Genomic DNA, 12,519 nt, shown 5'->3' on the forward strand with positions numbered 1-12,519 from the left:
AAACTGAGGAATCACCAGCAAAAGTGACTGAATAATTAGAGTTGTACAAGTTCGATGCAGTATTATAGAGCACAAACTTGAACATCTATAATTTCAGGACTTGGGAGGTAGAAGCAAGAGGACTGGGACTCTGAGGCTATTCTTGGGATTAACGTAAGATGTCTCAAAAAGTCAAGACACAGTTCTAACTCTGGATAATATTTGTACAACTTTTTTTTTTCTTTTTGAGACAGTGTTCTCTGTGTTCTGGATCCACCTGCCTCTGCCCCATGAACACTGTGATTAAAGGCATGCACTACCAATGCCAGGTTTATTTATAAAAAAAAAAATTTTTTAAGAAGATTTATTTAGGGCTGGAGAGATGGCTCAGTGGTTAAGAGCACTGCCTGCTCTTCCAGAGGTCCGGAGTTCAATTCCCAGCAACCACTTGGTGGCTCACAACCATCTGTAATGGGGTCTGGTGCCCTCTTCTGGCCTGCAGGCAGATACACAGACAGAATATTGTATACATAATAAATAAATATTTAAAAAAAAGATTTATTTATTTATTATGAATGCAATATTCTGCCTGCACGTGTACCTGCACCCCTGAAGAGGGCACCAGATCTCATTACAGATGGTTGTGAGTCACCATGTGGTTGCTGGGAATTGAACTCAGGACCTCTGGAAGAAGAGTCAGTGCTCTTAACCGCTGAGCCATCTCTCCAGCCCCCTATTTATAAAATTTTTAATTGCATTTTTGTGGGTATTTGCCACAGCAATTCTCTGCCTCAGCCTTCAGAGTGATGGGATTACAGAGATAGGCTACTACTTCATTATCTTAAAAGTCTCTTACCAATTGACCCCTGAAAATTCTATACAGAAATATTTCTCTAATCTATAGTAAGTAGAAATAGTTTCCACTTGCTTAGAAATTTAAAATTCAAGAGCATCTTAAGTTTTAAAATACAAATACAGCTGAGTATAGTAGTATATACCTGTAATCCTGACACTTAGAAAGTTACAGCAGCAGGGTTCTAGAACATCTATCTCAAAAGCAAAAATACAAGATTCAAAAACACTTTTGATTTCGAACAACTTACCTCCTGATTTTGTATACTATCATGTGTTTTGATTTTTTTCTCATTCATAACATTATCATCTTCTTGTACCCGGGTTCTTTTTGGGGCATTGCAAATTTCTATTTTGCATTCAGATGGTAAAATCTCTTTATAGTATGTGTCAATCAGAGCCTTTTCTTCGGTATCTGTGCTGATAGAGTCTAAGGAAAGAATCTCATCAGGATATATAGGGAGATTTTCCTCATTTATATACTGAGATGGACTCAAGTTCAGTTTGACTGCATCAGCTCCAATGTCTGAATCTTTACTAGAGACTAGCTGAGTTTCTAAGTGATTTAAGTCAGTTCCACCTGCTGGAATCTGCTCCAGGTCATCAACAACAGTGATACCGCAATTTTTCTTGTTTGGAAATTTGGGCAAAAAGATTCCCAATGAACATCTTCTTGTTTTGTCTTTGACAATGGCCGTTAGTGGTAGAGAGGTAGTTTCAGCTCCCATATGAAGATCTTCATTTTCTTCATCTCTACCACCACTGGAACCTGGATTACACATTTCTGTAGTTTGTGCTATACTCATATTATGTGCCTGGTTTCCTATTTCAAGTGACTGTTCTGTAGGAGGTAATATATGAACAGTCTGAAAGTCTAAAACATCCTCAGTTTTTCCATTCAAATTACTCAGACTTGGCTTAACACTACTAAAGCATGAAACATTAGATGAAACTATAGAGTTTGATGCTTCTTGAATACAGGTATCACTTTCAGGACCACTACAGTTTTCTGTTCTTGCCATTCCAAGCTTAGTATATTCATGAAGTACTTTCTCTTTGACTTGACAATCGATGAAAACAGTATGGGACTTGGTGACATCCAGATCACCAAAATTATCTAGAAACATTACAGTGTTATCCACAGGTATGGTAGTTATTTCCTCTGCTGGGTCAGTTTTATTTTCTAAAGCAGTGGTTTGACTTCTAGAGATTTCCATGTCCTTTGGCGTGTGTGCAGACAAAACTGGTTTAAAAGTTCCTGTTAATGGCACAAAACTGAAGTCCTCTCCATCTTCCAAGTTAATTTTATTACTTATTTCAACCACAGAACTCTGAGTGATATCTCTATTATTTTTAGCATTCTCTGGAAACGTCTTGTTGTTTTGGAGCCTAAGGCTTTTTCTTCTCTGAGTTTTGTTTGGCAGAAGTTCATTCAGAAATCCAGGTTTTTGTTTATCTTTGGCATTTTTCCAAGTGGCTAATTTAGATGTCTCAGAATCATCATTAGTATCTTTTCTAGGCCCACTATTAGACCCTTCCTCCAGTATTGTTAGTTGGCTACCTTTTGATGCTAGATGGTTGCTTTCACTATTTTTTGAAATGGATATAGTCTTTTCAGCAGTAGTAGACATCCCTTTTGGCTTCTGTAGGCATTTTTTCTTGGATAACTCAAAGTCAAATCTGTCTGGAAGGGCACTGTTCGCCTCTGCTTGATAGTCAATGAAAACAGTATGGGACTTTGTCATTTCTAGTTCCTCGTGACCTTCAATAGACATCACAGCATTATCTGGATGGCTAGGAGTTATTTCATCTGGTGAAATAATTTTACATTCTAAAGCAGTTGTGTGACTCCTAGTGATTTCCATTTCATCCTGTCCACATGCATACAAAATGGTTTTAGAAGTTCCTGTCATAGGTAAAGGAGAATCATGTTTATCTAATAAAGATCTATGGTTTATTTTCACCGTGTAACTCTTGGTGACATCCATATCATTCTCATTACCCTCTGAAAATAAAATGGTTTTATCAATTTGTAGTCCATGAGCACTTTTTCTTTCGCAAATTTCGACATTTTGCTTTTCCTTCAGAAATTCAGGCTTCTGTATACTTCTGTCCTTTAACATGTCCATCTCATTAGTTGTTACTACAGTTTTTTCTATAGGAATGCTCACATCTATTTGTCTGTTTATTGTTGTGAGATGGCTGTTTCTATGTTCTAAGTTAGTCTTACTTTGTTCTTGTATTTCAGAAGGCCCAAACCCGATTACAACAGTGTGGCTCTTGGTTAGATCCATAGCTTGTTCCTCCTCTGAAGAAATTATCTTATGAGAACAGTCAGTTGTGGGATCATCTAAGTTTTTCCTCTGTGGCTCAAGAAGTTTAGAATTCTGGTCCTGTATTGTATGTCCTACTGTTACTTGTTCATCCAAAACTGTACCAGAAGAGGATATATTATGGTTTCTTGGTACGTCCTGATTATAATCAACTGACAGAGGAGACTTTTTACCAAGACAAGATGAAATCTTCAAAACTCGATGTTTTTCTTTGCTTTCGAAGTCAGTTAGGATGTTTTTGAGTATAATGCTTGCTTTCTGGAATGGTTGGGTAAGACTTTTAGTCACTTTTCCCCTGTCATCTGAAGAGTTTTTGCTCTGAGAATAAGACTCAGTGAAATTCTTTGAGGCTAAGTCAAAAGTTGTAGGAATAAATTGACTTCTTAACTGACTTGTATAACTTTCAGACAAATCCATATCTTCACCTGCTAAGAGTTCAATCCTTCTGTCAGATAGTCTATTTGTTAGGCTCTCTTGTAATCCTTCCTTAAATACTTGAGGAACTGTAATATAATTTACATTCATTTTCTCATCTTCTGATGTAGTTATATGATTTTGGGGAATCATTTCTTTTTCAAATACTGGTATATCTGTAATTTTTTTTTTAATGTTTTCTTGATCTTGTGTGAACATCTCATTATCTATTACAATTGTGTGACTCTTGGTAATTTCCATGTTATCCTCTTCTGAATAAGTAGTTTTCTCTATGAGTGGGCCAGCAACTGGACTGGCACATACTTTAGAATAATTACCATCAGGCTTCAGCAAACTTTTTTCCTCCTTCGTACTTAATAGACACTTAGTCAGTTCCATTGCATCATTGCTACTAGAATAAAAAATTGTCTTATAACCTTGTATAGTTGGACTAGAACATATAGATTTTGAAGTTTTATCGAATGTGCTGGCACCTTGATTGGTCTGTGAGACTGTATGAGTTTCTGGCTCCATATTATGACTTTTGGTAATATGAATTTTATTTTCAGGGTTTAGAAAAGAGACTTGAAAAGCAGCATTTAGCTTATCCTTAAGAACTGTTTTCTTCTCTGAAGCTTTAGTTTCATCAACTGTTGTAAAATTCATCATGACATTTTGAGTTTTCATTTCTGTTTCAGATAAATTATTTTCTGATGGCAAAATCCATGTTGTATAGTTAGCTGTCAGTTCCATACACTCATTGCCATAAATTACAGTATCATGTTTAAATCCTCCTAAGTTGTCCTGCCCGGATGGAGGAATCGAAGTCTGAATATAGGCTGTATGACACTGGGTCAAATCCATCCCATCATCTTGTTCGCTAAAGATTCTAGTCCTATTACTACTGTTTTTATCAACATTAAGAGATGCATGCATTTGATGTGTAGAAGAGACACTGTTTGATTCTTTGGAATAAATAGGTATCTCAGAATTTTCCTTATCAAAAGAGGTACTATATTTTCCTGTTTTTAATCTTTTTATGAAGTTGTCAGAATTTATTTTTTCTGGGAAAGTATTTTGACTTATGGAAATTATGGGGCAGTCTAATTTCTTTTTAATTCTTGATTCCTCAGCACGATTCTTTAAATTCTCCAGAAAGGATGTGGTATCTATCTTTGTGGAGTTGTCACTTTTGGTATAATTTGAAAGCCCTTTGGTAATCATCACAGTGTGACTTGCTGTCAGGTCCATTTGGTTTTCATCTGAAAAAATGACTGTCTGGTCATTTGCATGTTTCTTGTCATGGTTGTAGTCTATAACTGAAAGCTATAATAAAAGAAAAATAGAAAAATGAGATGAAATATAAGGTCTTTTGTAATTTATTATTACTTTCAGTTTTGTCAGTTTAAAGGGACAACCTCACCAAACAAATTAAATTTATCCTTCTCAAAGATCTCTGATGCAGGGGCTGGAGAGATGGCTCAGAGGTTAAGAGCACTGGCTGCTCTTCCAGAGGTCCTGAGTTCGATTCCCAGCAACCACATGGTGGCTCACAACCATCTGTACTGAGATCTGGTGCCCTGCTCTGGCGTGCGGGCACACATCGAGGCAGAATGTTGTACACATAATAAATAAATAAATCTTAAAAAAAATGCTTAAAAAAAAAATCTCTGATGCACTTTGACAGCTGAGAGGTTTTGTCAATTTAAAAGGACAACCTCACCAAACAAATTTCAGATCAAATTTCTCTCTCATGATGCCTTTCATAGTCTTAAAAATACTTTTTCATTATGCAAAAATAGCTGTTACAGTCATTCTGACATATGTCTAAAACTTCTGTTTTCACAAACCCAAAGAATTCTTGTGAGTTCCAAGGAGCCGAATTGAAGGATCCACTTTAAACAGGTCAGATACATCCGCCTCAATTCCCTGGTCCTAAATTTTTTTATCCCTTAATTTAACTTTGTCCTCTGTTCTGCAAATACCTTAACCAGATGTAAGAGATACCAGACATTTCCATGCCACAAACACCAAACAGGAGCAAAGAGACCAGCTATGCCAGGATATGGCCAGCACCACAGATTTGGGCATAACACCAGCACCTGCAACAGTAGCTAGCAACTGTCTCTAATTCCAGTTCCAGAGGACCAGGTGCCCTCTTCTGGCTTCTCTGGGCATCAGATGTGCACATGGTGCACAAACATACATGAAAGAAAACATTCACAGACATTGTAACAAAATAAATATTTAAGAAAGGAGAAATAAAATCTCTGAAGAGTTTACTCTTTTCAACCTTAAACAAATTTGTCTGTCTACTTGCACACAATACACACACACACATTTTCTCTCTCTCTNCTTTTGGTTCCTGTCCTGGAACTAGCTTTTCTAGACCAGGCTGGCCTCGAACTCACAGAGATCCGTCTGCCTCTGCCTCCCGAGTGCTGGGATTAAAGGCATGTGCCACCACCGCCCGGCTTCTCTCTTTTTTTAATCTTTATTTACTTATTATGTATACAATATTCTGTCTGCGTGTATGCCTGCAGGCCAGAAGAGGGCACCAGATCTCATTACAGATGGTTGTGAGCCACCATGTGGTTGCCAGGAATTGAACTCAGGACCTTTGGAAGAGCAGGCACTGCTCTTAACCACTGAGCCATCTCTCCAGCCCCATGCACACATTTTCTATGTGTATAATGCTAGACAAGTTACCACTGAGCTACAACTTCAATTTAAAAAAATATATATTTTAATAGAATTCTGAGATATTTTATGTGCTCATTAAAGTTTGAGAAGACTTGGTATTATTCAAATTGGATCTAATTGTTATCAATTAGTTGAAAATATAGAAAGTTTTGATAGGCCATGATTTTACTTTAGTAAATTATCTCAAAATTATAGATTAACTGTTATCAATTAGTTGAAAATACAGAAAGTTTTGATAGGCTATAACTTACTTTAGTAAATTATCTCAAAATTAGAGATTACCATAAAATTTTCTGTTATTTAATTTTAGGAGATTAAATTATGAAGACATTTGCATGATCTCATACCTCCTTTTGTTGCACCTGGGTCTGAATAGGAGCACAAAGTAATGTGTTCATACCTACGGAGCAAACAGAAAAAAATTATAGCAAGAAAAACATAATGCCAGGAGTCTGGTTTTCTTTTTTAGGACCTTCATCAGTTACATGTATTTATTAGTGGCCTGGTTACTTGGTTGTCAACTTGACACAAGTTAGAGTTTTCTGTGAAGAGGAATCTCATTTGAAAAAATGCAAGGCATTCTCTTACTAATAATTCCTGTGGGAAGGCCCAGCTCACTGTAAGAGATAGCATTCCTCACCAGGTGCTCCTGCTTTGTATAAGAAAGCAGGCTGAGCAAGCCAAGAGCAAACAAGTAAGCAACAGTCCTCCATGATCTCTGCTTCAGTTCCTGTGTCCCTATTCTTCCTGTCTTGAATTCCTGCCCTGACTTCCTATCATAATGGACTACAACTGTAAACAAAAATAAACCCATTCCTTGCCAAATTGGTTTTGGTCATGGTGCTTAAAACAGCAATAGAGACCTTACTAAGAAAACTAGTTAGTAAGTTCTTCATAAGGACCTATGAATTAAACATCTTTAAGATTTTGAACTCATATTTTCTTCCCCAAATCCTCCTTTTCCAATGCAGGATATGAAACCCAGGAACACACTCACGGCAAGCAAGCAATCCATTCCTGAGTTACACTGTAGTCTTAAAGAGCCTTTTTCTTTTTTTTTCTTTTTTTTTTGGTTTTTCGAGACAGGGTTTCTCTGTGGTTTTGGAGCCTGTCCTGGAACTAGCTCTTGTAGACCAGGCTGGTCTCGAACTCACAGAGATCAGCCAGGCCTGCCTCTGCCTCCCGAGTGCTGGGATTAAAGGCATGCGCCACCACAGCCCGGCTAAAGAGCCTTTTTCTAATGACAGAAAACAGTGATTATTATTTTGGAATTTATTTTGGAAATAAATTTATTTTACCTGTGCTAATAATTTTATTTTTTTATACCATTTTGGTTTTTTAAGAGCGTCTTTGTACCCTTGACTGGTCTGCAACTCACTCTGTAGACCAGATTGGCTTCAAACTCATAGAGATCCAACTACCTCTGCCTCTCAAATTCTAGAATTAAAGGTGTGTGCCACCACACCTGGCATTTTTTCTTTTTCTATTTTGGCTCATCTATCCCAAGCTGGACTTGAATTTGCTAGGTAACCATGGATGACCTTGAAGTTCTGACCCTCCAGCCTCCACCTCCAGGGACTAGGATTACAAGTGTACACCACATCTACTTACTAATTCTTTTAAGATTAATTTATGTGTATGGATGTTTTACCTACATCAAAGAATCTAAATGAAACAAAAGGTATATGATTAAGAGAAGTATTTTGGTTATACTCACCAGTAATTGCACAATAATTATCATCTGAATTCTTATTCCTAAAAAAAAAATTATGAATTATATCCCAAGAAATTATGAAGAATCACACAGTTGAAGGAGTAAGGAAAATAGCTAGGAATAGTGGTATATGCGTTTAATCACAGCATGTGGGAGTAAGAGGCAAGCAGGTTCAAGGCCCAGACTAGTCTACGTAGTGAGTTCCAGGACAGAGCTATACACAGTGAGATCCTCTCTTAAAACAAAAACAAAAACCAAACCAAACAAAACAAAAAGATTAAGGAAGATAAAAAGGTTTTCATCAGCTAACTAGCAGAAAATTATACACCCTTACTTGAATGGTCTTAATAATGTGTTAAACTAAGAACACCGTAAAAACATGCTTTGATCTATGTCCTGGAACTTACAATGTAGAACATGTTGGCCTTAAACTCAGAGATCCACCTGCTCTGCCTCTTGGGTGCTAAGAGTAAAGGCATGCTTTCTTTTCTTTATACATTTTTAATTTTGTTTATTTATATTTTAGGTACGAATGCTCTGCATGCATGTACACCTGCATACCAGAAGAGGGCATCAGATCCTATTATAGATGGTTGTCAGCCCCATGTCATTGCTGGGAATTGAACTCAGGTCCTCTGGAAGAGCAGCCAGTGCTCTTAACAGCTGAGCCATCTCTCCAGCCCCCAAAAGCATGTTTCCTTTCTTCATTTGAAAGACCCGTAAATCAATTCATTTTCTAAAACCTTTACACTTAAAAAAAATTAAAGAAAAAAGAACACAAGTATCTACAGTAAAAAGCTGACTATATACTATTAAATAATCTAATTTATGTTGTTTTTCATAAAAGCTAAAAATCAGCATGCAAAATTCACTTCTGCAGGAACACTCAAAATAACTCACTGTGGAATCATCCAAAGGGGGGAAAAATTTGCTTTTCACTTTTTTTCTTCTTCACTATTTCAAAACCATAGCTATTACTAATTCAATTTACTTCAAACAATTTTAATTTTAGAATCTTAATAGGTGGGGTAGAGAGACAGCTTAGTAGTTAAGAGGACCTTCCAGAGGACCGGAGTGTGATTCCCAGCACCCACATGGCAGATTATAATTGTCTACAACTCCAGTTCCAGGGGATCTGATGTCCTCTTCTGGCCTCTGTGAGCACTGCATCCACACAGTACACATACATGCAGGCAAAACTCTCATATACATAAAATAAAAACAAAGAAACAAACAAGAAAAATCAAAGATAATAAAATAAATACAAATATGCATCTTCTGTGAAGGATCTCATCTTTGTTCACAAAGTTATTTTCAGAGGTACTTCATGATGTGTGTATAAACATGTGCATTGAATGTATACACATACAAGTAAATACAAACACATATGTACCTGTTCTAGCTGAGCAATTACATGTAAAATGTGTAATTTATTTAATCATATCCTTTTTGCCATCATAAAGGATCTTTATGCCATCTTCATGTTCTTTCACATCTTTTGCTATTATAATAAAAGTTTTAACGAATAATCTTACATAGTCATCATTTAAAACATTTACAAGTAGATTGATGAAATAAGCTCCCACACATGAAAGTTATACTAAGTGATGAATTCAAGAATTTATATATAAAAATGGAGTTTGTCATCACTACTAAAACTATACTGTACACTTATTTTTCACATATAGCAGTACATATACTAAATTCTAGTTTGTATTTTGAATTAAAGCTAAGTGGAAGGATGCTAAAATAAAAATATTTAGTGTTTTTCATTTAATAAACAACCACTTAAACATAATTAGTGTATGCCCCTTTACTTACTGTAGATTCAGGACAATTTTTTTGGTTTCTGTCTCTAAAAATAAATAAAAAATGTAAAGTTGTTCAGAAATGCTTGATTAAGTATTAGAAAAGTTATATAGAGATGTTAACAGCAAAATTCTAGAAAGGACTTACTAGCCAGGCGGTGGTAGCACATGTCTTTAATCCCAGCATTTGGAAGGCAGAGGAAGGTGGATCTCTGTGAGTTCAAGGCCAGCCTAGTCTACAGAGTGAGTTTCAGAACAGCCAGGGATACACAGAGAAATCATGTCTCAAGGGAAAAAACAAAAGGGACGAAAAAAAGAAAGTACTATTTAACCTTTCTGTCTCCCTGAATAAAGGTATACTTCATTTCTTTTTTTTTTTTCCGCTTTTTTTGTTTTAGTGAGGGGTCCGTTCAATGAGGGGTCAACTTGCTATATACTTGCTATATAGCTCAGGATGGTATAGAACTTGTTATCCTGCCTCAGCTTAGGAATGCTGGGATTACAGATGTGAGTCCCCACATTTGGTTGAGAATATACTTTGTCTACCTGTTTATATATATGTTCATTTGGGTGTGTACAAATATACATGCACATGTGTGAGCATCTAAGTCTACGCCAGAAGTCCTTATGCAGGTATGGCAATCATCTTTACCAACAAAGCTATTCCTGTATCCCTAGGGATACATTATTTAAATAGTAACAGAAGGCTAGCAAAATGACTCAGTAGGTGAAATCATTTGTTGCCAAGTAGGACCCAAATTCAACCCCAGGAGACCACGTGGTAGAAAAAGAACAGACTCTCGACTGGTTTTTGACCTCCACCCATCTTATGATGCATGTATGTCTCTCTCTCTCACACACACATACACACACACACACACACACACACACACACACGAGTGTGTGCACACAGATAGAAGAGAAGCTATGAGTACATAACCACAGAAAAATTGTAAAGAAAACAGATTACCAAAGACTGCAATTACATATTTACCTGTAATTTCTGAATTTCTCTCTGTTTTCATTTGAGACTCTGTCTGGAATACTCTAGAAGAGAAAAAATAATAAAGAATACTGAAAAACTTCTTTTTTAAATTTTACTATAGATTTATTATTGACCTGTGAAGTACTTTTTTGATAGTGTGCAAATTTGCTTTTCACTTTAAGAAATGGTAAAATTCTACATACACACACACATGCGCCAAAGAATTGCTTCGTTTATTTATTCATTATTTTTGTTTGTTTTTTCGAGACATGGTTTCTCTATAGCTTTGGAGCCTGTCCTGGAACTAGCTCTTGTAGACCAGGATAGCCTCGAACTCACAGAGATCTGCCTGCCACTACCTCCGAGTGCTGGGATCAAAGGCGTGTGCCACCACCGTCGGGCCCATTCATTATTTTTATGGGTTTTTTTTTTTATTGTTTGTTTGTTTTTGGAGATAGGCGTACACTCTTAACTAGCCTAACTTATAACTCCCTATATAGAACAGGCCAAGTTGAGGTGTGGAGGCGCATACCTTTAATTTCAGGCCTAAGGAGACTGAGGCAGGGGATCTCTGATTTCAAGGCAGGCTGATCTACAGAGTTCTAAGATAGCCAGAACTACACAGAGAAACCTTGTCTTGAAAACAAAAATAAAAACAGGCTAGCTTTGAACATAAAGAGATTTACCTCCCTCTGCCTCCAAACTACTGACCAGATGTAGTAAAGCACACCTTTCATTCCAGACTTGGTGCAGTGGCTCTCAAGCAGGTGGCTCTTAGTTTAAGGCCAGCCTGATCTACATAATGAGTTCCAGGATGAGAAGTTACATGGTGAGACCCTGTCCCAAAAAACCCAAAATTTAAAAAAGGCATATGTCTACCAAATCTGAAAATCAAAGAATAAAAACATTACAATACCAACTGGATAGATCTAAAAGTAATCTGCAATTCTACAAACAATAAATAATGTACTCCAGATTAAGGGGATCCAGCACCCTCTTCTGGCCTCTGGAAGTGAAACAAACATTTATTGGGGAATAGCAGAGTTTTATAATGGGAACATGCAAGCCAAAGTGAAGCAAATGGAAGTTGAGGCATTGAGAATTTTTTTTAATTTGTAAAAACGGAACAATTCCAGCTATTTGGCACACAGAGATAAAAAGACTTACTTGTGAGTAGGCATTTAAGATTAATATAGACAGCACAACAAGATCCCATTTCAAAAAAGCAAAAACTAAACCCCCAGAAGTTTTGAAATGTTAGTAAGAAGTTTTGAAAATGGAGATAGAGTCGGTCGGGGTGGCTGTGGGAAATTCACAAAAGTCTACTTAGATGCAAACTTTCATTGTTAGTAGGGACCAAAGAGTTGGTGTCAGCTCACTGGTGAAGGTACTATAATGATGGAGTATCATTTAAATAAAGAATTTGAACAGCTGCATTCTAGAGTTTGTTTTGGCTATGGTTTGAGGTAATACAGTCTGTTATGGCTGCTGCTATTCCCCAATAAATGTTTGTTTCACTTCATTTTTTTCTTAAAGACAGAATCTTAGGCTAGCTTTGAACTCCTGCTTCTACTGTCTCCACCTCCTGAGAAAGTAGGTATTTATCTAGTGGGTTCCTGAGAAAGTGAATATTTATTTAGTGGGTTATGGAGGGGAAAGGAAAAGGGGGGAAGGAAAAAAGGAAGAGAGAGAGAGAGAGAGAGAGAGAGAGAGAGAGAGAGAGAGAGAGAG

At 36.7% G+C, this 12,519-nt stretch overlaps 1 protein-coding gene across 1 annotated transcript in view; it reads right to left on the reverse strand.

Annotated features, from left to right (window-relative positions):
• Positions 1–12,519, reverse strand: part of Knl1 (kinetochore scaffold 1) — a 60,070-nt gene that overhangs the window by 31,283 nt on the left and 16,268 nt on the right. Inside the window, exons 6-10 of the mRNA XM_050132753.1 lie at positions 10,798–10,850; positions 9,817–9,850; positions 7,999–8,036; positions 6,629–6,681; positions 1,083–4,904 (exon numbers count right to left, since the gene is read on the reverse strand). Of these exons, the coding sequence (XP_049988710.1) occupies positions 1,083–4,904; positions 6,629–6,681; positions 7,999–8,036; positions 9,817–9,850; positions 10,798–10,850 (4,000 nt within the window). The remainder of the gene's footprint in view (positions 1–1,082; positions 4,905–6,628; positions 6,682–7,998; positions 8,037–9,816; positions 9,851–10,797; positions 10,851–12,519) is intronic.

This window comes from Alexandromys fortis, unplaced genomic scaffold, assembly GCF_014885135.2.
Source record: "Alexandromys fortis isolate MF-2015 unplaced genomic scaffold, M_Fortis_MF-2015_v1.1 scaffold_6, whole genome shotgun sequence".
NCBI classification, from domain to species: domain Eukaryota; kingdom Metazoa; phylum Chordata; class Mammalia; order Rodentia; family Cricetidae; genus Alexandromys; species Alexandromys fortis.